A 27,275-nucleotide genomic window follows, 5' to 3' on the forward strand; every position below is an offset into this window, starting at 1 on the left:
GCAGGGCTTCACCGTCCCCTGCTGGACTTCTGTTGGGGTCAAAAGGGTATGACTTCTCCAGTCTATTTCCCTTTCACTCTCCCTAATACTTCTCAGCCGCTCCACTTCTTCCTTGAGCTCTGCCACTAAGCACAGCAAATCATTCACCTGCTCGCATCGTAGGCAGGCGTCTCTCGCGCTGTCCTCTGGTACTGATGCCAGGCTCAGCCACTCAGTGCAGCCAGAGACCTGAACAGCTGCATCCTTCCTGGGGAGTTCTGTCTGGGTTAGCACACTCCCCCGGAAAGCAGCAGCAACGGCTTTTGCTTGTTTGGAAACCATTGCTGGGTCGAGTTGAGTTGCAGGGGGAAAAAAAACCAAACCCACAGTCACACACCTACCTCACAACCCAGCAGAGAGAGCTGGGAGGGTGGCTGTGCCCTTCCTGCTTGCCCTGCCTGCGCAAACTGCCACCCAAAGTGCTGTGCCACACCCTCACTGCCATGCCATTCAATTAACTGAAAAGTTCCTTTGATTTTAGCAGCAGAAGTCCTAGCCATAAGAAGGGAAAAGTGTACTATTTCTTTATCTAAAGACAAAATTGTTGACTTTAAAAAAGAAAAAGCAAGAATTTGTAAAGTCAGCACATCAAAGTATTATCTAGCTCTGGTTTCATTAGATAATAATTTTTTTATCTTATATACTTACATTTGGCTCAATTAAGCCATAAAGGCAGAACTTTAGTGGGATTCTGAGGAAGCAGTTGTATCCTAAAGCAAAGTTCAAAGGCTTTTTCCCAAGCTTTCCTATAAAGAAAAGAGTTCTTCCCAAGCTTTCCTATAGAGAAAAGAGTTCCTATAAAGAAAAGACTGAAGAGCAATTTCAGTCCATGGAAAAGTATAGACTTGTTTGGGCTGGTTTTGTTTTCTTTATTAGCCCTTTTAGATCCAGTAAAAATGAAGACTACAAGAAGATTACAAAGTTCATAACAAGAATTGCTCATGTAGCCTATACAGATGTCTGAAAGCACCTCCTACTATAGTCCAGTGAGCAAAACATTTTCTGCATAATTCTTTAGTTCTCCTTTGAGGGATAATACTGCAACCCCACTGTCTACCATCTCCCATCTCCATTATTTTCTTGTTGGTGCAGGTGAAGCCTGTGTGAATCTACACTGGCAAGAAATCAAACTGTTCAATTTAATTTAGCTACATTTAACATAATCATTTACAGCAGATCTGGTGCTACATAGCACTATGTGCTACGGTCAAAATGGGTATTTAGAGCAGTGATTCCATAAATTGGTTCTTCTCCTGTGCACAATCTGTAGTTATATTCTAAGCTCATGGTATTTTATGTCATATAAATACTATATAGTACTATGATGTTCTGTTGGTTCTAAGAATTCCTAATGCCTTTCTGTTGCAATGAAATAAAACAAAGATGAAAAATGATGGTGCATTTGCAACCAATAGAACATGAATGCTTTTTGTTTAGTAGCATAATGAAACTGCTAAATCAGGGTCTCATTTTGCCTTTACAGAGTGAACATGCTATTACAGTTTGATAATAGTGCCACACGTAGGTTATTCTTGACTGAACTTGACTGTATTTATCTACAGAATTTTTTCTATTTATTCTGAGATCAAGGCAGATAGGTTTGCTATGTGTATTCATAGTTATGTACTTAAATATTTTCTTGAAAACAGCTTAATCTTTAACACTTCCAAGCACTCATAGTCCATCCTGTCTGTCCTCCTTCCCTCCCTCAAGAGTGTGTACTGCACATATATGTATGAAAAATAAACTTCCCCACTGGCAAGTAAACCTAAGAACAATGTTGCTAGCAGCTGTTGTGCTTAAAGCCCAGTTGAGAACACTGTTCCCTTATGAGCTCTCAATGGTCTTCTCAACATCAGTAATCAATGTGCCAGGACAATGTATTACAAATTCAAACGCCCAGGCCAGGAGACCACAAAAGCTCCTCTGTCTTGTGCGGGGGAACTGAAAAGAGGCTTTCACAGTGCTGGAGAATATGTTGGCAGACTGTGCCAGTTCAGAGCCCTCAGTGTTCCGGAAGATATTTATGTACAAGAAGGGCAAATCTTGTCTAATCCTTGGTTCAGAAGCTACTATAACTGTTATTTTTTAAAAATGAGAAGAATCATATGTATGTGTTGAAGACGACAATCAGATAATTACAGGCTGTTCAGTGACTGAGGAACTGAAAAGGTCTTTGTGCTCATTCCAGCAGGAGAAGGACATCTTATCTACTCGTACAAGTAAAAAGCAAGATCTATCCTTTAAAAACAAACATAAACCTGCTTCCTCCTATTTTAAAAAACAGTTATTTCTGTAGTCAATAATTTTTGCAAATAAAAAGCTATAAAACCAAAGAGCTTGATAACAATGGTAATTTTTCTTAAAGATGAAAATAACAAGCTAATAAGCACCCAGTTCTTTGATTTTCACTTAGGTTTGTAACTTTCAAGTTGTTGGGAAGAGTTAAGCCTCCACTGCGTAAAATGGCACCAAAGTAAAAACAAATAACTTCTCATTGCATTGTCCATCTAAAAAGGAAGGTTTCTACTTGTTTTTTTAGGAAGTCTTGCTAGATACCAGTGGAGGCACTGACTAACAATATGTCAGAGAGAGGAAGATCAGCTTGGCATATAGAATATTGTTTTTTGTAATTTTATTTTAAATGAAATTACATTCAGTACAGCCTAGTTATATTAGCAGACATTTAAACAAATGTTTAAAGCTAACAAACTCCTATAATTAATCTCTTAGCTTTGCAATTCTTTTATCATTGATATTATCAGCTCAGACTAAATTTGCTATTTTGCATTACCCAGATTCAAAACCACAGTCATGTTAAAAAAAATACAAAAATGTCTAAAATTTCACTTTCTAACCTCACTTATAGGAATAATAAAACCGCTGAAATGCTGTCATTGAAAAGCCACATTGACATGATTTACAGCTGTACAAATTGTTGTTTAAAACAAGCATTACAGAGTAAATGATCAAAGCCATGCTCAAGATTTGAAGAAGTTTTCCCTCTGCCCATAAGTATACTTTTCTGGCTAAGTTACAAATAAAAGCCACTTTGAAAATGTATTCTTAAATTCATCAGAATAAAAAAAAAGCCCAAGTTACTGTGCCCAAGACAAAAGAGAAGGCCATATTCTATGGTGCATACTCATCCAAATTCCCAGAAATGCTACGTTTCCTTGCTTTTGATGTGCTTGATATTTGTCTAAGACTTGCACAGAAAATTAGAAAGATATCCTGCACCTGACGAGGTGAACAATCCACATGCTTAAAACGAACTGAGTACTGCTGAGTAAGGCAACTGAGGCAAAGTATGGCTTAAGTGCAGTCTGGTTAAGGCAGAGTATGTGTTTTTGAAGCTGTTGCTTCTTCTGCTTCCACTTCAAAGCACTAGTGCACTACAACATGTTTAAGAACTTTGGATAAAAAGACCTCGTGGAGCTGGTTCACAGAGACAAATCTAAAGGAATTCATAACAATAAGCTAGACAGTCTCTCAAAAAAACCTTTGTTGACTTCATTTTCTAACAGCATTCAGTCCAAAGCTCCACATGTATGTATGTGGAGCAAGTAAACATGTTAAGCACAGCTTTCTCAAAATACCTCCTGCAAGCCACAGCTCCCACTGTGGATCAGACACCATCTGAAATTTTAAGTAAGTGTAGCAATACACTGGCCTAGCAATTAAATCAGGTCCAGTCCTACCCTTGCAACAGATATAGAATTATTCCTTTATCAGGCCAAATTCTGCACAATATTATGCTGACCTTAATCTAAAGGAATTTCTGTGGTATTAGTTTGGCTTTTTAAGTGAAGGCAGAATTTGGTCCATTTTAGCTCATTAAAATAAACTGATCCACAGCTTGTTTGAATAATTGATAGATTAAAGAAAGTAGATTTCTTTCTTTAAATATTAAAGATTGGTAGCACTTTCTGTACTTACTACTAGAAAAGCCCCACTCATCCCATTTGGTCAGTTTACAATTATCATTTATCCTTTCCAGTGCTAAGAATTTCTAGGTTATTCACAGAAATATATCAAAGCTCAAGAAAGTGAAAAAACAGATGCATCATATTGTTTCATAAGCTTATGCTTAAAAACACTAGAAAGTAGCTGGGCTCTGATCATTCTTTGGCTTGAAGCTGGAGTCTCGTTGGAGAGATCAGTTCTTCCATTTGTTGGAGTCCCAAGCCAGGAACCAGCCCGTGAATGTTGGGGGCTCATGCCCCTGCTTCACGATTACAATGGGGGTCCCCTTATCTCTGCCAGAAGGATCTGTTTCAATATAGCGCTTGGCTAAAAGCAGAGAGGAAATAAAACATGTAATATATTAATTCATTCCTTTGGTATAAAAAAATACATTAAAAGCCATAGTGAAAGAGCCCAGGGCTACTATAATACAGTGTTCAATTAATTATTTCAAAGGCAATGAAATGATCAGGTAACTGCTGATTTCTCCCAGCTGGCAGTGAAGGAATTTTTCATGAAGTTAAAACAGAGGGATAGGGATTTCTGTTCTGATCAGTTCATTGCCATACAGCTAGGTTTTGGCTCTTGAACAGGAGAAAGAATTTGCTGGTGCTGTGAGGATGCACAGGCTTCTCATTTCTCCCATGTGAGAGACAGAGTAGTTTCCCTTGACATCAAAACATGACATTAGTACATATCGGGAACACAGCCAGGTAACCCCAGCTGCTCCAGGGAAACAGATGCAAGCATTTTCAGCACAAACTATATCAGAACGGCTCAGCTATGTGAAGTCACACCAGAGGTGACACATGATTTTTCAAGGAGGTGCATTCCATGTAAGTTGTCTTGATTTGTTCTGCAACTGGAATTTCCTCCTGAAAATTTAACTTAGTGAAGGGTGGCAGTGTAAGGACTTGCTGGCATTCCTATCTCTATATACATTAGTGAGGGTACAGCTCAGTAGGGACCTCCTTTTAAATTCTTTCTCTTTTCAGTTCAGTTTCTTTTCATGGAGTTCTACTATATATATATATTTTAAAAAGCTCTGCAGCCTAGTAATGCTATCTTGATTAGTTTTATCCTTCATAAACTTACAGAGTTTTGAAGCACATTTAAAGGCAAAAATAATCATCTTTTGTATTAAATCTTAATAAGCCCAGTAACACTTTTAAACACTGTAAATGTAAATAGATTTCTTCTACATCATATTATTCTCTTCTTTAAGTAATATTGATGCTACCTCACTCAGAATTCTGCCAAATTTATTTGATTTACCAGATTTAACGGATTCCTGTCGCTCAGTTTCATTAGCATCCTTCCCAATCCAGACAAAAACCTGCAAACAGAGGAAAGATACAGATCCCATGTTGTTATAAGGAAGTTGTGTACAGCTGGTAAAGTACAAAATAGTTGATTCCACTAGGAGAAAGAACGCAGAGAAGAAAAAGACTGCAGAGATACACAGCTCTCACAAAGCACAACTGATGTTTTTTTCTCCATTTGAAAAGACTGTACTTATGTCCTCAGAAATCTCACTGCTCTCTATGACACTGGAAGGCTGGATCTTTATGCATTCTGATGAAAGGAAATCTAATTACCTTTTCCATGGATATCTTTTACAATTTGCCCAGGAAATTGCCCTTTGGTTGCAGGTAGAAATACTGTCTCTGGTTTGAGCTTTGTGTGTGCACCAACATTTGTGCCCTGTGATCAGTGCTTCCCCAGGCAACTGCTAGATAATGCACTGAAAAACCCAGCAACCAGAGCCTAGATCTGCAACCCCCCACACACACTCCTTTCTTTTTTTTCCTTTTCTGCGCAGGATCCTTTTGGAAACCAGTTACATGTCCCAGACTTCTTTTCTTCTTACTTGAGTCAGTATATCCCAGCTACTTTCCAACCAGCTGTTCCTCTACCTTACCTATCACTCCTTCCCACATGGACCTTGGACATTCCTTCTCATTTCCAAAAACCTCAGCCTTTTGTTCCTTAAGGGTTAGGCTGAAAAGCATGGGATCTGTGGCCTCCTCCCCTTTCCCTCCAAGAGGAGAGGAAGGGTAGAGAGAATATACTGTGAGAAACAGATGTGCTCTCTGCATCCACAGTGAGTTTGTCTGCCATTCAAAAAGCTCTCCACGTTTTCAGTTTCAGTGAACCCAGGAAAGGATGGAGATTGTTTCTGTCACCCTCCACCCAGTTTCTAGCATGAAGAAATTTGTGTAAGGATCTAGTGTTTGTCCGTTTCTCTACTAGGACTTTTTGTAGGTGCTGCTGCTACATGTATTTTGTGGCTTCTAAATATCTTTAATGCAATAACATTTTTTTAAAAATTAATAAATTTTAGTGATAAAATCATGAGCACTATTGAGAATCCTTCCAGAACACTGCTGGGGCTTATACTCTTGCAGGCTCTATTGGTTTAAATAGGAAGTGCCTGACATGGTTTCACATTATGCTTGGAAATTCAATCATGCTATTCACACTAGCACATCATATAGCTCAAAAAATATAATATATGGTATAAATTAAACAAAACTGCTTCCATTCTCACAATATGTTTTTTTCTCCCATCTCACGAACTAAGTGGTTAAAAATAAATTATCCTTGTTCTCACAAAAAGCAGTAGTCAAGTACACAGCTCACCTGCTCCCAAACATCCAGCAACATGACATCATCTTCAGCCAAATCATCCTGAGTGAATTCTCCAGGGACCTCCTCAATCTGAAAAGAATATTATGTTTTGAGGTTTTTTTTTTTTGTTTTTAATGATTTGTCAAGGTATACAATTTTGCAAAGACCAAAGCTATTTTTTTAAAGGATAAGTGCAAAGGCTGGTGAGCCATTCTTTTTGCTCCTAAAGGATCAAAACCAAATCACATAATGGCATGTCCTATAAAAGCACCTCTCGGTTTTGTAGAATTGGTAGGATAACCTCAGGGCAAGCAAAGGTTTACATTGTAATTGTTGACTACAGTTAAGCTGGGACTCAGGTCTGCCAGAAGGAGATGGGGATGTTTCCATAGAGCATCTTGAACCAACCAAGCTGATATCAGCTGATATATTCATGCAGCTTACATTCATTAACAAGAAAAAGAAACTGCTTTGGTTTGCAGTGGATGAGCTCAGTGATGAAATACACACACAACCAAGCCTCCCAGTCATAAACAATGGGACATTACAGTTGACTAAGCCACTGAGGATTAGCACCCAAAGGAAAGGCAGACTGCTTGCTTCTTCCAAGAATGAAGAGGCAGATAGGAAGGCAGTTCAACATTATTCTGTATGAGAAGGGAGATAATAATGTAGCTAGTGGTTCCTACTTTTAAAGGATTGCCAAGACTTTGGCTATGCGTGGTCATGTAGGAGTGCTAAAGGAACGATAAGCAGATGGTGCAAAAGGCCTTCCTCTTCCCCACCCTGTGTTACAGTGGCCAGAAGGTCAGAATGATCTGACCTGCCTCTTCTGGGACCTCTAATGGTGGTGATTCAGTTACTAGAGAAATGCTACAGGAAAGAGGGGATTTCTCAGAATTTGGAGGGAATTTAAGATAAAAAGCAAGTCCATAGCTCCCAGCAGACTATTAAAGACAGATTGGTTCCTATTACTGTATTTCACAGGAGTATTTTAGAAGCTTGTTAGAAAAATACACTTTACTACTCTCATAAGATTTTAAAGTCCTTATTAAAGGATCCTGTTTGTTTAATCCCTTTCCAAATGACTGTGCTTTAAGGAGACTGCAGATGATAGGCAACTATGTCCCCTACCTAAAAATGAGTGCATCCTTGCCAAACAGTGACACGGTGTTGCCCTCCCAGAATACAGTACGCAATTAAGCCTGAATTACAGACTTAATACCCAGTGAATAGCTCTGGGTACTTCTGCCAAGGAAATAGGTCTTCCTACCTCCTTGAGCACAGGCCAATACCTTAAAGGCATAATTACACATCTTAAATCTCTATGGAAAATTTCAGACTGCTAGGGATTTTTGGCAAGCAACATTTCTTTTCCTCACCATCACTACCAAACATGCAAGAGGCAAGGCACTGACCTGTACTTTCTCAGCAAATTGATAGCAATCTGGTGATGCTCTGCAAGAATTAAATTGCTCTTGACTGGGCAAGCACCTTATATTTTTGCATCTGCAAGCCTATAGTTCCAGACCAGAGCAGGCTCTGCATGCAAACTTGTGCCTTATTAATTATTCTGTCCATCCTTTGCATTTGAATTGTTTAAAGCACCAAATGTCAACTCTCTAGCTCTTGCCAAGCACAGTTAACTAAGCCAGATCCCCAAATTCATTTAATGTCCACTGATTCCCAAGGCAAAATACATCAGAAACTACAAAACAGAGAGGAAAGTATCCTTCAGATACTTACAATAAATCTACCCGTCTTATTAGAACAACCATACAAGCGAGGGGGATGATCTTCAGCCTTTGTCAAGAGTTGTGATGAAGTCTGATATTTTTTTTTACCTCCAAGTACTTTCCAGAATTCCTCTGAAATACACAATATATAATTTATTCACCACTGGATTTAACATTTGGTGGTTTAGATTGTTAGACAGTGTTTCAGGTATCCTCAAACAATCTATTTTCTGTCTCAAAGATGAATGCATTTTCTTACAGTATTTCCTGCAATTTGTCAAAATAACAATATAACTTGCAAACCTAGCAAGAATCATAAAATGGCCTGGGTTGGAAGTTCCAGTGCCCCTCGGCAAGGACACCTTTCACTAGACCAGGTTGCTCAGAGCTCCATCCAGCCTGGCCTTGAACACTTCCAGGGATAGGGCATCTACCAATTCTCTGGGCAACCTGTTCCAGTGCTTCACCACCCTCACAGTAAAGAATTTTTTCCTAGTATCTAATCTAAACCTACTGTCTTTTAGTTTGAAGCCATTTCCCCTTCTCCTGTCACTTCATGTTCTTGCAAATAGTCTCTCTTCATCCTTCTCGTAGGCTCCCTTCAGGTACTGGACGGCTGCAATTAGGTCACCCCAAAGCCTCCTCTTTTCCAGGCTGAACAATCCCAATTCTCTTAGCCTTAGCAATGTGCTATCTTTCTCCGTTCTTAGGCACTCAGGGTAAAGAAAGGACCCCATTCCTCTGCAGCTCCTGCTACTGTCCTACAGACTTCTAAGGCATTGCATTACTTGTGCATCAGCCAGTTCTGGATGGATCTCCACAGTAAATGTCAGGTTGGATTTTCAAAGGCAGAGTGTGAGCATATGCTTCTGCCCACAAAATATAAGATTACAAAAACCATTTAGATGGTATCACCATGCATGCTGTGTAGTCTCAGCAGCCACATGGCCTCATACTAACCTGGTTCCTGGCCTTCACTAATCTTAGCAGTTTGGCATTTAAGAATGCTGGCAATGTATTGAGCTCCTAGCTCCTCTTCTGTGTTTGCTCCTTTTCCTATCCAGGTGTAGCCAGAGTTGTTTGGCAGTTTCAGAACAAAGACATCATTGGAGTTTAGTGACATTGCATCAACATCAACCTAGATCAAAAAAGAAATTCTTTTATTCTTCAAATTTTCAAATAATGTAATCACTATTTTGCATGTTTATATAAAATATTTAGAAGTGTTAATCAGCTATGCTTTTGGTCTTCAATTTTTCCCTAGTTTTATACTGATAAAAATTAGAGAAGAACTTAAGACAGGGAAAACTGACTGGCAGGGAAAACTTCGGATTGTTTGCAGTAGGAAAGACTATCTCATAAAATAGGATAAAGACTGTCTCCTACGGGCTGCTGACTTGTCTATTCCTTGTCAACTGACTGTCAACTATGTATATTCTTACAGTGTCCTCTGAATGATGTAGATTGGTTGCAGCCATTTACAGCATATTCTCTTTGGTTTATGAGATGGGTTGGTCACACAGAGCAGTGGATTGCACTTGTAGTTTTGTGTTCCTACCAATTGTGACTATCCAAAAAGATTAGTCAGAGAGGCTCGTGGCAGCTATACTGTTTCCCATGGGGAATAGTTGATTTACTTAGCAGGTGACCTTACCTCTGCAATCCTAGTAATGGCTGCCAGGTTCCTGCGGATTTGGAAGAGTCGTGTGGGTGGAGCAGGTTTCTGACCTTCCTTCTTGGATGTCCCATCCTTGTAGACAATAAGTGGTTTGTTTTTGAACAAGCTCAGTAAATGTGGAGGCTCTTTGCCTTGAGTGACTCGGATCTGTACATATGTAAAGAAATACAATAAAAGAAACAAAAGGACACAGGTAGTTATTTTCGGTCTTTGTTGAAGAGCATGGGGGTGTCAGCCAATAATGCTAAGCATGTCAGCACAAATGAGAGGCAGCAAGCTGAAAAGTTCTAAAAATATAGTTCCAGACATACAGAGTTAGAGCATTTATGAGATTTTTTTGTCAATCATGCTGACACAAAGACAAGAGTCAAACTTCTAACATAATGTTTAGCTAATTAAAATGGCTGCTAAGAAGAAAATCACTCTTTTTCAGAAGAACTGTCATTTCATAGTGTTTTATACAATGACTTAATTCCCCTGAAAAACTATCTTGGAAGCTTAGGTACTCTGTATTTAAGCAGACGAGAATGGTTATTCAACTTATTCATTATTTTTATATGTATTTTATCTGCAAGGGGATGAAAAAGCTGACCATAAATCTATCTTTCAGAGGATAACATGGATGACAAAAACGGACTTCAATTACAGATGCAAAAGATGCTACTGCCATCTAAAAAACTGCATTGCACTATGAAGAACAGCTGATTTTAGGTTAATGTATGATAAAAGTTATTTGTATACAACCATTTATTCTTCCATTAACAGTACCACCCACCAAGGTGGCAGGCTGCAACTCCCTGTCTTTCACTCCCAGAAAGAAAGGAAAAAAAGGGAATGAGACATGCTGTGTAGCCAGTAGAGCGGGAGAACTGGAGAGCCCCTGGTGAGGCCTGGGGCATCTGGGAGCTGGGGTGCCCAAAGGGGTGGCTGCAGCTGGGCAGGAGCAGGTGCTTTAACTTGTATCACAGGTGGATAGACTGTCTGATAAAGATAACAGAGGATATGTATACTTGTAGATGACAAAGTGCAGTAGGATTGTACAAACAGAAAAAAACCACAAACCACAAAAAACCCCAACAAACAACCCAAACAAACTCGAAAGAAACCCAAAATTCCAAACACCGCTGGGTGAAACATATTCCTACAAGCCTGACTTTTTAATAGTCATTTGTACTGTCGTGCCATCTAGTGACCATACGAAATAGCACACTTAAACCTTTCAAATAATGCTGATACAGACATTAAGCACAGGTAACATATTCTATTTATTTGCATAGCAATGCACACATACATAAATACACATGCATGTATATATACACTTACGTATATGTACACATATACATACATATATATTCCTAAAATCATTGCAGGCTAAAAGTACTTTTATGTATCATGTCTATTGCAGCTTTAATAAAAAGACTTTTTAAGCACCTTACTATTGCAGTTGTTAGTAGCAATATCATTATAACTTTAGTATTAATATTAGCCTTAGGTATGAGGCAGGACCATATTGTGCTGGACTCTGTCCAAATATAGAACACATGTTAGGAATATTTCAAGCAGTAATTACCTAGAAGTGTTCTAATCCTTCCTTAATATAATTTCAATCATAAATCATAACCGATTAATGGCTAAAAGTATGGTCTGCCATCTGAATTAAGTGTACCTTGGTGGGTGGGGGAAGCCCTTTACTTTTGTATTCAAGAAATGGGAATCACAGAATTATCTCCTACTGCCTAGAAAATCTCTGCTTTTCCCTTGCCAACTTACAGCTCTACCTTTTCTGTGAGAAGAGGAGACCTCGCATGTCTTCACCTACCCACCACTTTTCCCAACTGATGTAAGGAGAGCACACCCTAGTCAAACCAGGGACTAGCTTATCTCCTTATGAATTTAGTTGTCAATGTTTTGCCTTGCCCACCCCGTTTCTGCACACGAGGAAGTGTATTTCATGGAGATGCAAGCACTATGGGATGGGAAAACCCAAGTTACGTTCCTCACTGAGGCAAGGACAAGTCAGACCCTGTCGTACAATTCCAGCAGGCTTTCCTGTTCTGGTAGTCACGTAGCTTTCATATCTCCCAGTTTTGGCCCTCTAAAAGTCAGGTGTCTTGTCTGTGCTAAATATCACAACTTCCACCATAATCAAAAGGAGACAGGGAGCTCTGACAAGGCTACAGATTTGCCAGACACCTGCTTCGGAGCAAGTTGCCCCAGGAGGATCTTATCATTCAGTCTTCATCGGCCATGCACAGAGTTTGTAAGTCTAGGCAGGGCTGAAATGTAATTTTTAAACAGTGAAAGTCAAAGGAAAGAAAAGGCAGTTTTAGGTTCCAGTATATCTGTGTTCTTTTGGACATCTGCATACAGAAAGGATGATTCAAATGGGAAAATTCCATTGACTTTAAAAGGAGCCCATGGTGCTTGTCGTGATAAAGACCACAAGCAATTGACATTTAAAGTCTTTAAATGCAACCTCTTCCTTTCAATTCTCATTGAAATTTGCATATATCATGTGCTCTGTTGTTGTTGAATTTTATCCAAAAGACACTAACCTGCACAGCCTGATCATTCAACAACCGATCCAGCTGAACGGTCAGAAATGCAGATGCAGTCAGTTCATCTTTTGTAGCATGTGCTCCTTGCCTGAGGAAGACAAGGAGAAAGGCAATGGTTAAGTTCAGTTTCAACATCACCCAGAGCTTATAATGCATGACAAATGCACAGTGAACAATCTTGCACTTACACATGGTTCTACTCAAAAGGACAAAAAGTCAGTACAAAATAATATCCATGTGCTGGAGGTCTGTGCAAAGGCAACCAAACATACCACGTGTAGATGATCTGCCCTTTGGGGTAAGTGTAGAGGATAATGTAACAGTCACCCCCATAGAACTGTCCATATGTCTCAGGTCCCACAGGAACTCTGCCACTGCTTTCCACACGCCAGATCTGGGGAAACAAGGAAGTCACTGGAGAATGTTGAACTTCATCCTGAAACTCTTTATGAAGCAATTTACTGTCTCATCCCTTGAGTGACCTTTGTTTATGTTCCCAAGTGTTACAGAATAAAACCAAGAAGGATGCTTCATGAAGTAGATAGATACACCCTGTGCCCACTGAATGAAGGAATAATCAACAATGGATTGCAATACACTTTTCTTTGTCTTTATGCTTTAGTAGCACACAATCACCTCATAATGCTATGCTGAATCTACTTTCTTAACATCTTAAGGTGACATGAATGGCCCAACACTATTATTCATCATAAAACTATCATATCATTTTGAAGAGGCATGCTACAGTCAGATAACATATTGTTAGGCAGATTTCTACAGCCCAGTTCAGTTAATAACTGCTCTCCAAAAACATACTGCTAAAAGTGTACAGAAAGAATGCTTCAGATCTAAGTTGCTTTGGCTCAAGCCTATGAACCAATCCAAGTGTGAGGTCAGAAACCCAGAAAATAGACCAATGAGTAAGTATTCATCCCTTCTTTTTCTTCCAGAAACCCAACAAGCAATCTGCACTCAACAGGCCAAGCTGATACAATGCCATGCCAGCCCTGTGTTGTCCAAAGATAATCCTGAAGTGGGATATGGACAGATCTAGAAAGGCTGTACAGTCATCTTTTTCTCTCCAAATCCAGGTTGCCCGAGAGACACAGTAGGGACAAAGAAGGCTCCTCTAGAAACCAGACTGGATACACACATAAAGACATGTGAATTTCTGACTCCAAGGGCAAGTCTTCCCACTCCAGATTTCAAGCTGATATGAGCTAGAAGTTTTTCTCTAGGCTAAGGATCATGTTTAAAATACATATTTATATGGTATTGTGTAGAAGGGGGAATATTTCTGCTGTTTGATTTCTATTTTTGGTACGTCTTTCGTCATAAGCACCACAAGAACATAACCCAGCATACGGCTAAAAGAGATTCACCTTCTACTTCAAAGCACCTTTTCTGATGGTAGAAGTAACATCACCACTAATGTAGTGCTACTCTAAACAACAGTATAAAAATTAAAACACAGAGTAGCAGCTTATCCCAGTAGTAGTAGCAGAACACATTAAATAGATAGGATACAATTTAATACAACACAAAAATTACCTCTACTTTCCCTGAACCGTCATCTACCATGTTATGCTGGGCAGCCATTTGTGGAGACTCATGTAACTTGGTAGCATCAAATTCAATCTGCTCAATTTTAGCCACTCTCTCTGTGACATATACTTTGCCAAAACCATCACTTTGATCTTTATCCTTCCAGTCTTTGAAAAATTGTTTGAAAATTGGCGTTTCACCTCCTTCGGGAAGGACTTGAATCTGAAATGAAGGAAGACACGTGAAATGGAAGGAAAGCAAAACCGACATAGTTACTCAAACAGAAACTTTCCTGAATTATATGTTAGTGAAATATTGCCCTTAGGTCTTATAAGCCCTTAAAAATATTTTTTTTTCTGACTTAAAAACAAAGTCTTAAACAGAGCTCACACTGTCCTGGTATAACCTCATAAATAGATCACACCTGTGTGTTGGCAGGATAATTCATCTGCTGTATGAATTGTTCAGCATTCTTCATGGCAGCTTTTCTCTCTTGAGGGTTAGCATCTTTGCCTGATTAAAACAGAAGGATAACAACACATGGGAAAGGGCAATGAGCTCACAGAACCTGCAAACACAAGATGTCCTTGAGCCAGGTTCTCTTTGACATTGCTCTTTCCTCAGTCTTGAACAAACACAAATGCTAGACACAGCATAAGCAAGAAGATTCACACAAAGTTGAATGACCGAAACAGCACCTCAGTAGCTTTGAAAACAGATAAATTATTGGGGGGGGGGGGCATTTTCTAACTCTTCCTTTGCTGGGCTGCAATATGGTAAATAAAGCTGCCCTCCAGAACTGCCTCCACTTCTCCAGGCAGTGCCACAGTCTGAGTACTAGAAACATCCATTTTGTCTGGATGGGCTGTGCTATTTACCACCACCCTTCCCTATCTATCCATTGCTCCTTGCTCAGCTTTACTCAGTGTTAGACATCTCTGAAAGTCCCTGTAGGATGACACTGTGTAGGGGTCTGCATCCCAGCTGGCTGTCAGTGACTATATTCCAAAGAACTCTTAATCTGATCAGATGCTCTGATAAGCTATACCTTGTATCCCATATCGAATGAGACTGTTACTGAAGTAATTCACACTTCTCAGCCTAGTGGTCTGAGAATGTCTAGCAGAGATGATAACTGCAGTCTCCAGTGCAAGGGTGAGACTCACAGTCTAGTAAGGGTTTTTCACACATTATTGTTACTGGCAGCAGCAAAGTGAGGATACACACAGGAGCACAAAGGACCACAGTCAAATGGCCTAAATCATATTTTATTTATGTTGTGCCTGATCCTGTTGGCTTGGTTCTTCTAGGAGCTGTAACATGGAGCAAAAATTAGGGATTCAGATAGACCTTAGGCCATCTGAGCATAACATTTCCAAAATATTTTCTTTTAAAGGATGTTTCCCTAACTGCAAATGAAGTTTTCAAGCAAAATGCTTACAATGCTTCCTGGACTGACTTGAGAGTCTTGACAAGGTTATCAATTAATTATATGCTATTTCGCATGGTAAAACAAAATGCAAATGCCAAAGAATAATTAATACACTACCTCTGAAAAAAAAAAAAAAAAAAAAAAAAAAAAAAAAAAAAAAAAAGGAGGTACTCAGCACTGGATTTAATGGCAGCACCACAACAGACCTAATTCCCCAGTAGTAGTATTCTTCTCCGGGGAAACATTCAGACAAAACCATTGTAGACAATACTACACACACTGATGATACCTCGGAGAAATATTTACTAAAAAAAGAGAAGCATCAAAGTATTTGCAAGCTTTTAGTTGATGCCTGGGATGCACATCTTTCAATTTCACACCTCTGTGGAGCAATGTATGGAGATATCTACCCATACAGAACATTCAGTGTCCAGTGCCCCAGAAGACAGGGATTTGATGACAATATAGAGAACTCATAGAATTATTTATGTTTGCTTTGTAATTACCGCTCAGATAAGCATTTAAGCACCCAAGCTTACAGGTGCCTCAAAAATAGCCAGGATCCTTAGACAAGACTTAGTCTTCTGGCCCTTATACAAGTGAGCAATCCTTGTCCACAGACCACACCAGGGAAGAACTGTGTTCAGGGTACTGTGAGCAGCCAGTATTAAATTCTTGCTAGTGTCCCAAGGGTGTTGTGTCAACTCCTTAAGTATCTCTGCATAGCTTCTGCATTTCCAATGAAGTGACCTCTTACCTTTCCACACAAAAATCTTCCTGGCAGCACCGTTGTCTAAAATGAAGCACTCCTCAGACAAAAGCATAGCCATAGAGAAGGGGTTTTCCTCTGCTATCACAGAAACCTTCATGGATCCACTTGCATCTGACACCTAAGAAAGCAATAATTTCAAATTTAGATCAACTCTGGCTTTTATAACCAAATTAATTTCTGCTCCAAAAATTACCATAAAAATCAGTTGCCAATCCTTTATATATGGCTATATGAAATCTGTGTACTGCTGAAAAGTAAAGTAGGTCAATGATTATTTCTGTTTCATTTCATTTTACATCCAATAGAGGGAGATGTAGTGTTAATTTTAGGGAGTTTCTTGAGTCCCTGTCACACAACTTCTTTAAATTCGTTTCTCTTCCACTTTAATTCAACTATTCAAAGTTAAAAAATCTGTGTTTTCTTCAGTCCCTTCTATGTCCTCGGCTGAACTGGTAAAGGCCCTGCTACCAAACCACCCACACTGAAGCCAAAGATACATGTACAACCTGAAAAACAGCATTTGAAATAATAATAAAATAGTCTTACGCTGACACTAACAAATAAAATACCTACATTTATAACCTACTGTTCTTTAATTGGAAACTGTAATATAAAACCTGTTGCAGAATCTGCTTTGTAACCCCTTCCACCACTGTAAGTTCATGTAAACCTTTAAAACCTTTTAAAATTCACTCCTGTATAGCTGAAAAGACCAGTTATTGCTAGTGAAAATAAATTATTACTATTGTAATAACTTTTCTAGCAGTCTTTATTTCCTTTTGTAATTAAATATTAATTTTAAATACACTATTATATCTTACATTACAATGTAAGATATATATTATGATAAGATATAAATAAGATATATATTACAGAAGCACAAGAAGGAATGTACCACTGCACACAACAAATAAAAATCAACTATTATACCTACTCTGAGGGCTCACCATAGATCTGTCTCCTGCCTTTGGCACTCACTGTTATATTGCAGCACATTTAAATCTAGCTAATAGAGCTCTGTTAGCAGGACTGTGTACTCAGATGAATTTATTACATAGCCACAAAAATTCCAGAGAGTTCTTAGGATTCTAAAAATCATTCAAGCCCTTTCTCTTCTCTATTTATGTCTTACTACAGTGGTCCTGATCATACATGCAGGCCTTCTTTTTTATTCCATTTTTTTCACCTAAAACCCTGCTATAAAGATGCGCCAGATTTTTTGGCATGAAAGGAATGATTAATGTGGATTAAACAAAACACATAGACAACTGGGACTAAAAATGGCCTTGTAACATTGATCACCTCACACAGGCTCCTTGTAAGCCCCAGCCACGTTTATGGGTAGTGGAAAAATCATGTAAGAGTCAGGGAGAGAGGTGGCTCCATCCTGCTGCGGTCTGTGGGATTCAGGAACTGTGGAGGGAGTGACTCATCCTAAAAGGTCACACACCTGGGGATCCAGTAGCACTATGTGCTGTCAGTGTTGCCACTTGTTGGGCAAATCCTCCTTGTTGAGTGATAACGGGGAAGAGAATAAAGCACATTTTATACCGGTGAGATTCTTTTCTGTCACACTGGGCAATCTCATTGCAGGAGCCAAAGTGCTGAAGAGAAAGGTCCAGATCTCAGCACTAGTGAGAGCTGATTGTAAAAAAAGTTTTCTTGCAGTTTTCAGGAGAAAATATTTATTTATTTTACTGGGGGGGAAGGAGGATAAAGTATTTTCTTGATTTCATTAAAAACATCCCCCTTTTCCAAATATTTTCTCAGGTGGGAGAATATGAAAGAAAGGGGAGCTTTGGCAAAAAAGTAAAAGATAAAAAATAGAGGCCTGGAGTCTGTTTGCTTTTCAGAAATAGTTCCATAACCTTATATATAGATCAGATACTGTGTTGATACATCCAAGAATAAATTCCATGTCTCTTCTAGGAAACAGCAGTATGCCTATCATAACTTTACTGAATGTAACAAAAAACTCCCACTGATTTAAATGGAGAAAATATTTATCCATTTTGTTTATAGCTAATTTTTCTGGCAGTGACACTTAAACCATTGCAGGTGAGAAAGGAGAAAAAGGGCATTGCAAAAGAAAGGAATCTGGCATTCAAATTCCTTTGATTTTGTACATATAAAATATGTACAAAAAACCTGTCTATCTTTCAAATTCTGCTAAGAATAACTAAATAACATATGACTACTAAAACTCTCACTATTTAAATTAAGAAGACAGGATGATTTAAGACCAGTTAATTCTTCTTTGACCTGCACTGAGTGGTTTATAGGCCCTGTTTCCTGAGTAAACAGAAATGTAATTAATTTTTTTCCCTTAAATTACCTGGGCTGTCTTGATTGACATCCTTTGAGAAACTTGTCCATTGGCTGCAAATTAACTAAAACGACAGCAGTTCTGTAAATGAAGCTAGAACTCCACATACAAGGAATGAATAAATGCAGGGTATTGAGAGTACCTAACTATAAACAAACAAACAAACAAATAAACGACTTACCATGTATAGTTTAGCGCTTCTCCTGTTTGTAATATCAGCCAGCTCATCATCGTCATCACCACACTCAGGAAGCTTTGGCTTGCTCCCTAAAACCTGTACAGAAGAATAACAAATTCAATGCAGAGAGAGTAGGTGCAGTAGCATAAATACATAAACACTAATGTGTTGTCCCAGTTTTCGAATCATTGGGATCATCTTTATATGTAATCCAATCTAAAACCAAACGCATGGATAGCTTGTTCACCAACATGTGGATAATTTTTAAAAACTGTGTCAGATCTCCAGCAGCTTTACATTTCCATGATGTCTTTCCCACAGGCCAACTTGCTGGTCATCTGTACTGGGATAGGAAGTGATATATGGAGAAAAGCTTCATGGATACACACACACACACAAACGTTTATGTGATCCTATTCTATGTGTGTGTTCATGTCTATCTTCCCTTTTTCTTAACAGTAACTTCTAAACTGTCAGCATACACATCTTACAATTTTTGTAATGATATTATTCTTAAAATGTTCAACAATACTAAAATTAAAGAGCAATACTAACAATACTAAATTAATAACTAATACTAACAATACTAAAATTAAAATAAAGAACAAAATATATTAGTTAAAATTATAAATTATTTCAATTAACAATATAAAATATCAGATTATGAGTTAAATAATCTTTAAAATTCCAGATTCTTAATCTCATTTTAATGGGGAAAATTTAGCTAGGGTCTAATTTATGGCGTGAGAAATACATGTTCATGCTCTACCACTAGAATATCAATTTTAATACTGTGGGTGTTTTTCATCATGGTAGTTTTATGCCATGGGCAATGTTATACCAACTATCACTGCAATAAATTTACAGAGGTTCATCAAGAATATGTTGGGTCAGTAGTCAGTAGTCATGATTAGATCCTAGTTACACTTAATTGTTAATGGTCTTTCCTCAATGATTCATATATGACCAGATCCAAATGTTACATACAGAATATTATGGATTTCTATGAAATTATGTCCCAGAGCAAAGGTAATAATTGATACGTCTGAGTGACTAAATATTAACATTAAGTACAAGGGCAGTGCCAGCCTTCCCATTAACTTGATCATTATATGTTTAATATGCTGTGCATTTGCATATAACATGGAGTCACATGCAAAAACACTGTAAATATTTGATAACAGGAAAGCCTGACAAAGCACACAGCTGCAAAGAATTTGGAAAGAAAAACAATACAGAATAAATATTTAATAGAAATCTGCCATCTGTGGAGTTTTCTGACCTGGTAAAGTCAGTAAAACAGTAAAAAGAAAACTAAATAAAAATAGCCTTACCAAGTGTGATTGCTGCAGTTTAAGCTAAAATATTTTGGCTGTGACTCATTGAAGAGAAGAAAGTCATGCCCTGAGTGTTTCAGAAAGATGTTATCAGTAGCTTTTCAGTAGGTATCAGCCAGCATTTCCTGAATTTACTCTACATGGCTGCAGATTTTCGTTATTACAGGCCAAGTAGGGCTACATGTTCATAACAGAGTACTACCAGTGAATGGTTAAAACAGGGGGCATATGGGGCTTATTGGCACAAGGTTTCTGAAAATGTTTCCCTTCCTACCAGTCTGCACATAAGCCATAGAACTCCAAGAATTAGTTGTTCTTGTAATGCCAGGGACATAAAATCGCTAAATAACAGGCATACCTCTTTGCCTGAATAGATGCTGAACAAGTTTGTGAGGTTTGTAACATTTGACTTTCAGTAACAATTCAGAAGGTAAAAGAGTCCTTTTAATAAAACTCCCACAGGTCCATACTCGCTAGTTGTCTGCTTAATTAGGTATTTACAAGAAAAAACCCAAAACACTAAACAAAATTGTGATTCCTGATGCAGTTAAAGTCAGTGTTTTCCCTTGCTGTGGGAATATCTGTGGCACCAAAATTATTTTACAGCATTGTTGTAAATCATCAAAAGTCATATAATTTTTTTTAAGCTATCTGAGTGTCACTCTGAATATTTTTAAACAAAGAGTGCCTGTTGGTGTTTGTGAAAGCATCTTGTCACAAGAAGCCTCTCTATTCACAGCACAGTCTAGGTGCTCCACTGTGGTGGCAATTAAACCAAGCAGAACCTATGCTTTAAAAATTGGGCTTTAAAATTGGGCCCAGCACAGTTTAGATCACTGGCCTGACCTTTCATGTCTTAAACTTGCATGTAGAAATATTTTTCTGAGCTAGGTAGAGAATTATTGTCAGACTCACAAAGTCTGATCTTAGGAAATCTCAGTTCATTGGCACAGAGAGAGGGGTCAGAACCCCCTTTGTGCAGGTGCAGTTACAGGTATGAGATGAAGTGCCCTGGAAAGGGTAGAAACATTGTGGTTCGAGGGAAATCCATTCACAATTCACTAAACATAGTAGCTTCTCTGGCCAAAAGTAGCCCTGTGCTTCAGCAGGGGAGCAGAAAAGATACTCCTTTTTGTAATTCTTTTGCAGCTTCTCAGAGGAGCCCAAAAATAAATGGAGAAGGGCCTTGAGGGTGCCTCTTTCTCCTGCATGTGAAGTCTCAGGTGCTTGTAGGTCCTCCCACCAGGTGAGAAAATGCAGGACTTGTGAGGAGAGCTGTGCAGCCTACATGGCCATCAGAAAAAAGCCTTGCACTGAATTGCTAGTGGGTACCCTCATGTGTTGGTATCAAAACCCAAGATGATACAAGATAAATGACCTAAGGCTGCAAAGACACCAATTTGTGAAGATATGCAGCATTCACTATATATACTCAATATAGGAAGTGATGCTGTATGAAATACAGTCAGTAAACGTAAGTATTGCTAGGAATGACTAAGGTAATTTCCAACATGCATTTGTTGCCTGTTTGTCTTATAGACTGGAAGACAAGATAGATCATGGAAGAAAAAATTCTGTGCTTAAACAGAAAGAAGTTTATGCTAAAAAAAAATTAAGTTCTTTCTCAAAGAAATGCCTTCCAGAGAAGTAATCTTTTTTCCTTCTAAGCCAGACTCCCATGCTATGGTTGAGTCCAAATGCATATGCCTGGAGGTTTTGACAACTGATAATTTTATCAAGAAGATTACAATACTACTTAAACAACAGCTACCTGGTATATTGGAATTGGGTTGTATCATTATGCAAGCATAAAGCTGGCTGAGCTGCAGCTCTCTGGGGCACCTCCCTTTCCATAGATAATTCTCATGTGATGGATCAAAAAGAAAACAAATCATGCCAGCTGAAACTGCAGTCAAAGGCTCCAAAAGCTTTTCAGCAAAGTACCCCAATACAATGACTTATACCAACAGACCATTTAAAGGACATTTGGTCTTCTGACCCCTATCTACATACACTCCTAGTTTCACACAAATCCTGTGGAAGCTTATCTACACAGGAATTTGCTCATATAATTCTGTACAGTCAGGCTGCTCCACTGGGTCTTGACACCTTATGACCCAGTGTACCAACAGCCCTAGGCTGGCTCTCCTGAAAGCTCTGAGGTTTGAGACCCTAATTTACAAATATGCCAAGACTTCAGACCCACAAATACCACCTAGAAATAGCCATGCTCTTTTCGGGATGCAAGACAGCCTAGTCACTCTCTTCCACAGGCATCCAACCATACTGGCAAACTTCAAACCTTACCTCTTATAAATACAAAGCTGCACTCACAGGTCTTGAAATGCCTTTTAATAACAGCATCATTATATTATTATGATTATTATTTTTTTTATTTACTGCTACTGTAAAAATAATCTAATGAGTAACTAGAGGCCCTGAAAGCATACCCATGATGCCCCAGCTTCTTCATTCTTTGGGCTTAGCATCCTTCCTTGCAGCTTATTTCGAAACCATAGAGATTCTTCATATCACTTCATCTTATCTGTCCTTGACAATTTAAAGTGTCAAACCACTCCTTGCTCTCTGTTTACTCACCACAGAGTGTTTATCCTCTCCCCACCATTGCTTCCTTTGTGCAGCGTATCAAGAGAAAAGCACAAGCAACACTGGCCTCAGCAAAGGTGCCCACGGGCGTAGTGCCTCTATTCTGCAGTGACTGCCACTGTGTACACTCTAACCTCATGGTATACCTGAGGGGTTTTGACCAATCACAGCTTAATCTGCTTCACAGCTGTTTCAGAGTAAGATATCTACAGCTGGCTACAGCAAAGCCTACCTTGCTTTACATAGCTACAGCCTAACGCCAGCTGACCTCTCAGTGAGAGATCAGACTGGAGTTAGTGTTGTTTTAGCAAAAGTATTCATTAACTCCACACCTTTAGATCTTGTCTTGGGGGATATAACACAAAGTCAATCTGCATTAATTTTAAAATTTTTGCCTAAGTTCTGTTAGATGTTTGTGTTGAAACTCTTAGGTTAGCACAAGAATATCATAATGCAAACCAATGGATCATCTACAACAACTGCCCAAGTTCACTCTTGTGGTAAGTGTGATGTAGCTTAACCTGCCTGCAAAACCTGTTTCATAATTGCATGTGCACAAGCTCTTCTCTGTAAATACCTGCACCCTGTCAGAGAAGTGCAAAACACAGAACCAATGTTTTTACTCACAAGTGAAATTCCACCCTTAAAAAAGAATAGAAGAAATCACAGACAAAAGGTTTCTAATCTGAAGGAATGTGACAAGGTAAATAGCAAATATTGTCTTCATAACTGGGGAAGCCTGCTCTGCATCATAAAATAGTTGATATTTATTTAATGGGAGTAAGAAGTTTAAGGAGTTCAGTGAGGCTGAAAATCCAAGCAGGAAAACAATACTTGAAGAACACGTCAGGTGAAGATTAATTAAGAGAGAAAACCAGTTTTATACAGTGTACACTAGCACTGTATTTGAGTTTCTTCTTAATATATACAGTTTGGGTTAGGTTTCTGGGCCTGAAACTGAACTATTTGTTGTGGCTGTGATCCCAAATGTCAGATCATAAAACCACTCAAACTGCTCTCTTTATATCCTAAAAAGAAAAGCAAGAAATTTAACTAGCTTAAAGCTGTCTAGATGGCCTGACATTTTATTACTTAATACTTCTGGAAAACAATCAGGGTTAGTAGCTTATCATTTACTGTCTTGCATGCTTTGCCATAAGCAAGTATATCCTGCTCCACAAATTCAAGGTACACATGTGGGCTACGGCAGAATAAATCCTCTGTGCAGGACAACACATCTGAAAGACAGGCACGGTGTGAACTCGTTGGTAGATAAAGGCTTAGATTTTTATCAACCTTCAAAGCAGAGAAGAGTATTACAAGGAATGTCTCTCTGAAGTAAATATTGTTTCAAGCATCTACTCCAGCAGCCAGTAAAAGGAAAAAAATCCATCACAGAGAGGAAGGGATGAATATGATGCAGGCTAGTAACTACCTGGCTGACCCTAGGTACCTATGTAGAAGATCATCAGGCAAAAGTGGCTTTAGGGCTTCGCTGCTAAACTGGCAAAAGTTTAATTTCTAATTATTTTAGGTTACTGGTTCCTCTGCCAGAGCACAACCACTGGTGAGGATATTCTGGGCCACACAAAAATTACTTTTGACATTGGTCACATTATGAATAGCCAAATACGCCTATTTTACTGGTTATTGTAACCTGGAAATCTCTCCATCAGTCTGAGCAAACATTCATAGTCTTACAAAAAATTACACTCCCAACAGGAAAAACAATTTATCCTTTCACTGAACTGCTCCCAGGGTTTCTGCCTGAAATTACCTCTCACTAGTTATTCCAGCAACAAAAGGTGTCATTACATGTTCACCTTGAGCAGATGACCTACCACCCGTCTGAACGCAGATTGAAAATAAGAGGGAAACAGCCATAATGCACAGAGAAGCGGACAAAAGGATGGTTTATATTAGCAAATAGTTCTGGCATGCTATTGACTTCTGGGGTTTACCACCTAATTTATCCATAGGACTTTCTGGCATTATGGTCCAAACCTGATCCCTGTGAATTCAGATTGCTACAAAATAGCAAAACATCAGTTACTCATGGCACTTTTGATGCATAAATTATGGCCTACATTCTTAGCCAGTTTCTGTTGTCTCAGGAATTTCAAATGCAAATCATAATTTTATTCAAAGCTCTATGCTTAACTTCCTAAAAATAGGGCATTAGGCTTTGGCAGCTTTTCATACAATATTTGCAACTTTGCATATCTGTCTGGGATAATTTGAATATGAACCCTTTACTCACATGATTACAATATTCTGAAATTAATTTTCTGCTCTGTGAAACTGGCCATGGATACACAAAAGAAGTATCTAGATCAGGCGTGAGAGTACAAATTCAATTTTTTTCAATAGTTTGGCTCCAAAGTAAAACAAGCTACCTTCTGTCCTGCTGGGACTGCACAGCTGGCAGTATCTATTTACTCTGAGACTGGGTGTGCATGAAATGAGTTGAGGAAATCCCCAGCCTACACTGTCATCAAATATCCGGCTTTTAGGATGCCTCCAAGATGAACAGTGATCCCACACTAAAGAAACCAGGAGGGTGAATGGCAACGACTATGCAAACGCAGCAGCCTTTTTGTAGCCATTACTGCTGTTGAATGAACATGGAAAACTGAGCTGCTCAGTGACCTCCTACCCGCAGCAGAATTAAAAATACACTAAGCAATCACCTCACCTCTACATCTTTTTCTGCTTTATTGGGACATAAATTTAGGCACACACAGAAGTCTTTGTAGCTTTGCAGATCTCTGTTTGAAAGTCCTGTGGACAAAATATCTTATGTGCTGCATTGACAGTGCATGCTTATGTGTTAGATAATAATAAAATAAATGAGTAACTAATGCCAACAGGGAACCTCAGACACAAAGAACATTTATCTGATAAAATCCACAAAACTCTCAGCTTTTCATTCCTTAAGTGCCTCCAGTTTTGCAGCTGGGAATTTGCAGAGCCACCAGACAGGCTGGTCCCAAGGCTGTGGCAGGCTGGACCATAGCAATATTGGAGTAAAAAGAGGAGTATGGCAAACACTCCATGGAGCTTGTGCTGAAGGCAGCAGCCTGCCATTGGCAGCCTGAGACCCCGCTAGAAAATCAGTGTTCCCAAGGGATGCACAGCAGCTGGAAGAGCAGCAGGCAGCTGTAGCACACAGCATCAGCAGGCTGAACAGAAGGAGCTGCAGTAAGGTGTTTCAGCACTTGGTCAATGAGATAGAAAGGTGGAAAAAGCTACCCGAGCCATTGGAAAATTTTCCCAGTGCACCACTGGCTGTATCCACAAGCTCAGCATTTCTAGTCCCATACAGCAAATGGACCAGGTATGCCAGAGGATCTTCTCTGGTATGACACCCAAACTCCTGCATCCAAGACAGAGCACAGATTTGGACCTTAATGTTTAAAAAAGCAAATCAGAGGGTATTTTGACAGATTTTTCTCTAATGTCTCCTGCAGATGCTTGAAATCAATGAAATATTTATTAAGAGAGAGAAAAAGATAGAGAGCAAGGATGTTTCTTTCACCTGGCTTTTCTAGGAGATACATCCTGCTTGGCTCTTTGAAAATAATTTGCTCCTGCTAGTTTAGGTGCCTTCCACTAACTGATTTCTGTCTTTAAGCTCCTACACCTGCTCAAATTTTGTGTAAAGGAGCCAAAATGTGCAACAAAGTGGCTATGATTTACAGGTCTCAAGAGTTAGAATTTGCAGCACTGATTACTGCAGTATTTTAATCCATCTTAATTTACCTACCTCTTAGTTTTTACAGGTAAAACCAAATAGTATCAAAGTTATAGGGAGTTATGTAAGCAGAAGACCTGGCCCTGACAACCTACCTTGCAGTAAATACAATAATTATATTTACAGATTCCTTCAGCATTACACTCAGTGTTGGTGAAAATACTGAACTGATCCCACAACACACGGAAAGCTTTCTTTTATACAGCTGTTCTTCACTCTTGCCCAGGTGTGAGAGGACTTTTACTCCAGTCTTATATAGCCTAGACGGGGAACACCAGTCTGTGCATATGCAGACTCCTGGGGAAAAAAACCCCAGACTAAGAAGTTTTCCTCCCTGAGCCCTTCCCTGCACTACAGAACTGTCACTTAAGAAAATTCAAAGGCAACCTTGTGCACAGATCCCAGTTGGTCTGCACAGAGGCTGGGATGAGAGAGACCTGCAGAAAAAAAGGGGAAAAAAAAACATATCCCTTCAAGGTGCATTTGTCTTGGGGAGATGCAGGATTCTAGGAAGATCATAGCTCTGAGATTTTTATACAGCAAGGAAAATCTATCCTTTCAGGTCTTCTCCATGAAATTCCCCTGTTGTGAGGAAGTACATTTAAATAAGTTCAAACAACTCCACGTGGAGATAACTGCTAACAACTCTTGTCTTTTTCCTGGTCTTCTTAATTATGCTCATTTAATAACTGAAAATTATAGTACTTTTTCATCAA

At 38.9% G+C, this 27,275-nt stretch overlaps 1 protein-coding gene across 1 annotated transcript in view; it reads right to left on the reverse strand.

The window, feature by feature from the left end:
- Positions 1-2,657: 2,657 nt before the first annotated feature.
- The window catches only part of SCIN (scinderin), a 51,052-nt gene continuing 26,434 nt past the window's right edge, over positions 2,658-27,275 (reverse strand). Inside the window, exons 5-16 of the mRNA XM_027723243.2 lie at positions 18,865-18,957; positions 16,343-16,475; positions 14,578-14,666; positions 14,160-14,375; positions 12,881-13,002; positions 12,606-12,696; positions 10,027-10,197; positions 9,333-9,510; positions 8,383-8,504; positions 6,649-6,726; positions 5,281-5,341; positions 2,658-4,332 (exon numbers count right to left, since the gene is read on the reverse strand). Of these exons, the coding sequence (XP_027579044.1) occupies positions 4,199-4,332; positions 5,281-5,341; positions 6,649-6,726; positions 8,383-8,504; positions 9,333-9,510; positions 10,027-10,197; positions 12,606-12,696; positions 12,881-13,002; positions 14,160-14,375; positions 14,578-14,666; positions 16,343-16,475; positions 18,865-18,957 (1,488 nt within the window). The 3' untranslated portion in view covers positions 2,658-4,198. The remainder of the gene's footprint in view (positions 4,333-5,280; positions 5,342-6,648; positions 6,727-8,382; positions 8,505-9,332; positions 9,511-10,026; positions 10,198-12,605; positions 12,697-12,880; positions 13,003-14,159; positions 14,376-14,577; positions 14,667-16,342; positions 16,476-18,864; positions 18,958-27,275) is intronic.

This window comes from Pipra filicauda, unplaced genomic scaffold (genome assembly GCF_003945595.2).
Source record: "Pipra filicauda isolate LSUMZ 115617 unplaced genomic scaffold, ASM394559v2 scaffold66_size7647185_pilon, whole genome shotgun sequence".
In the NCBI taxonomy this organism is placed as follows: Eukaryota; Metazoa; Chordata; class Aves; order Passeriformes; family Pipridae; genus Pipra; species Pipra filicauda.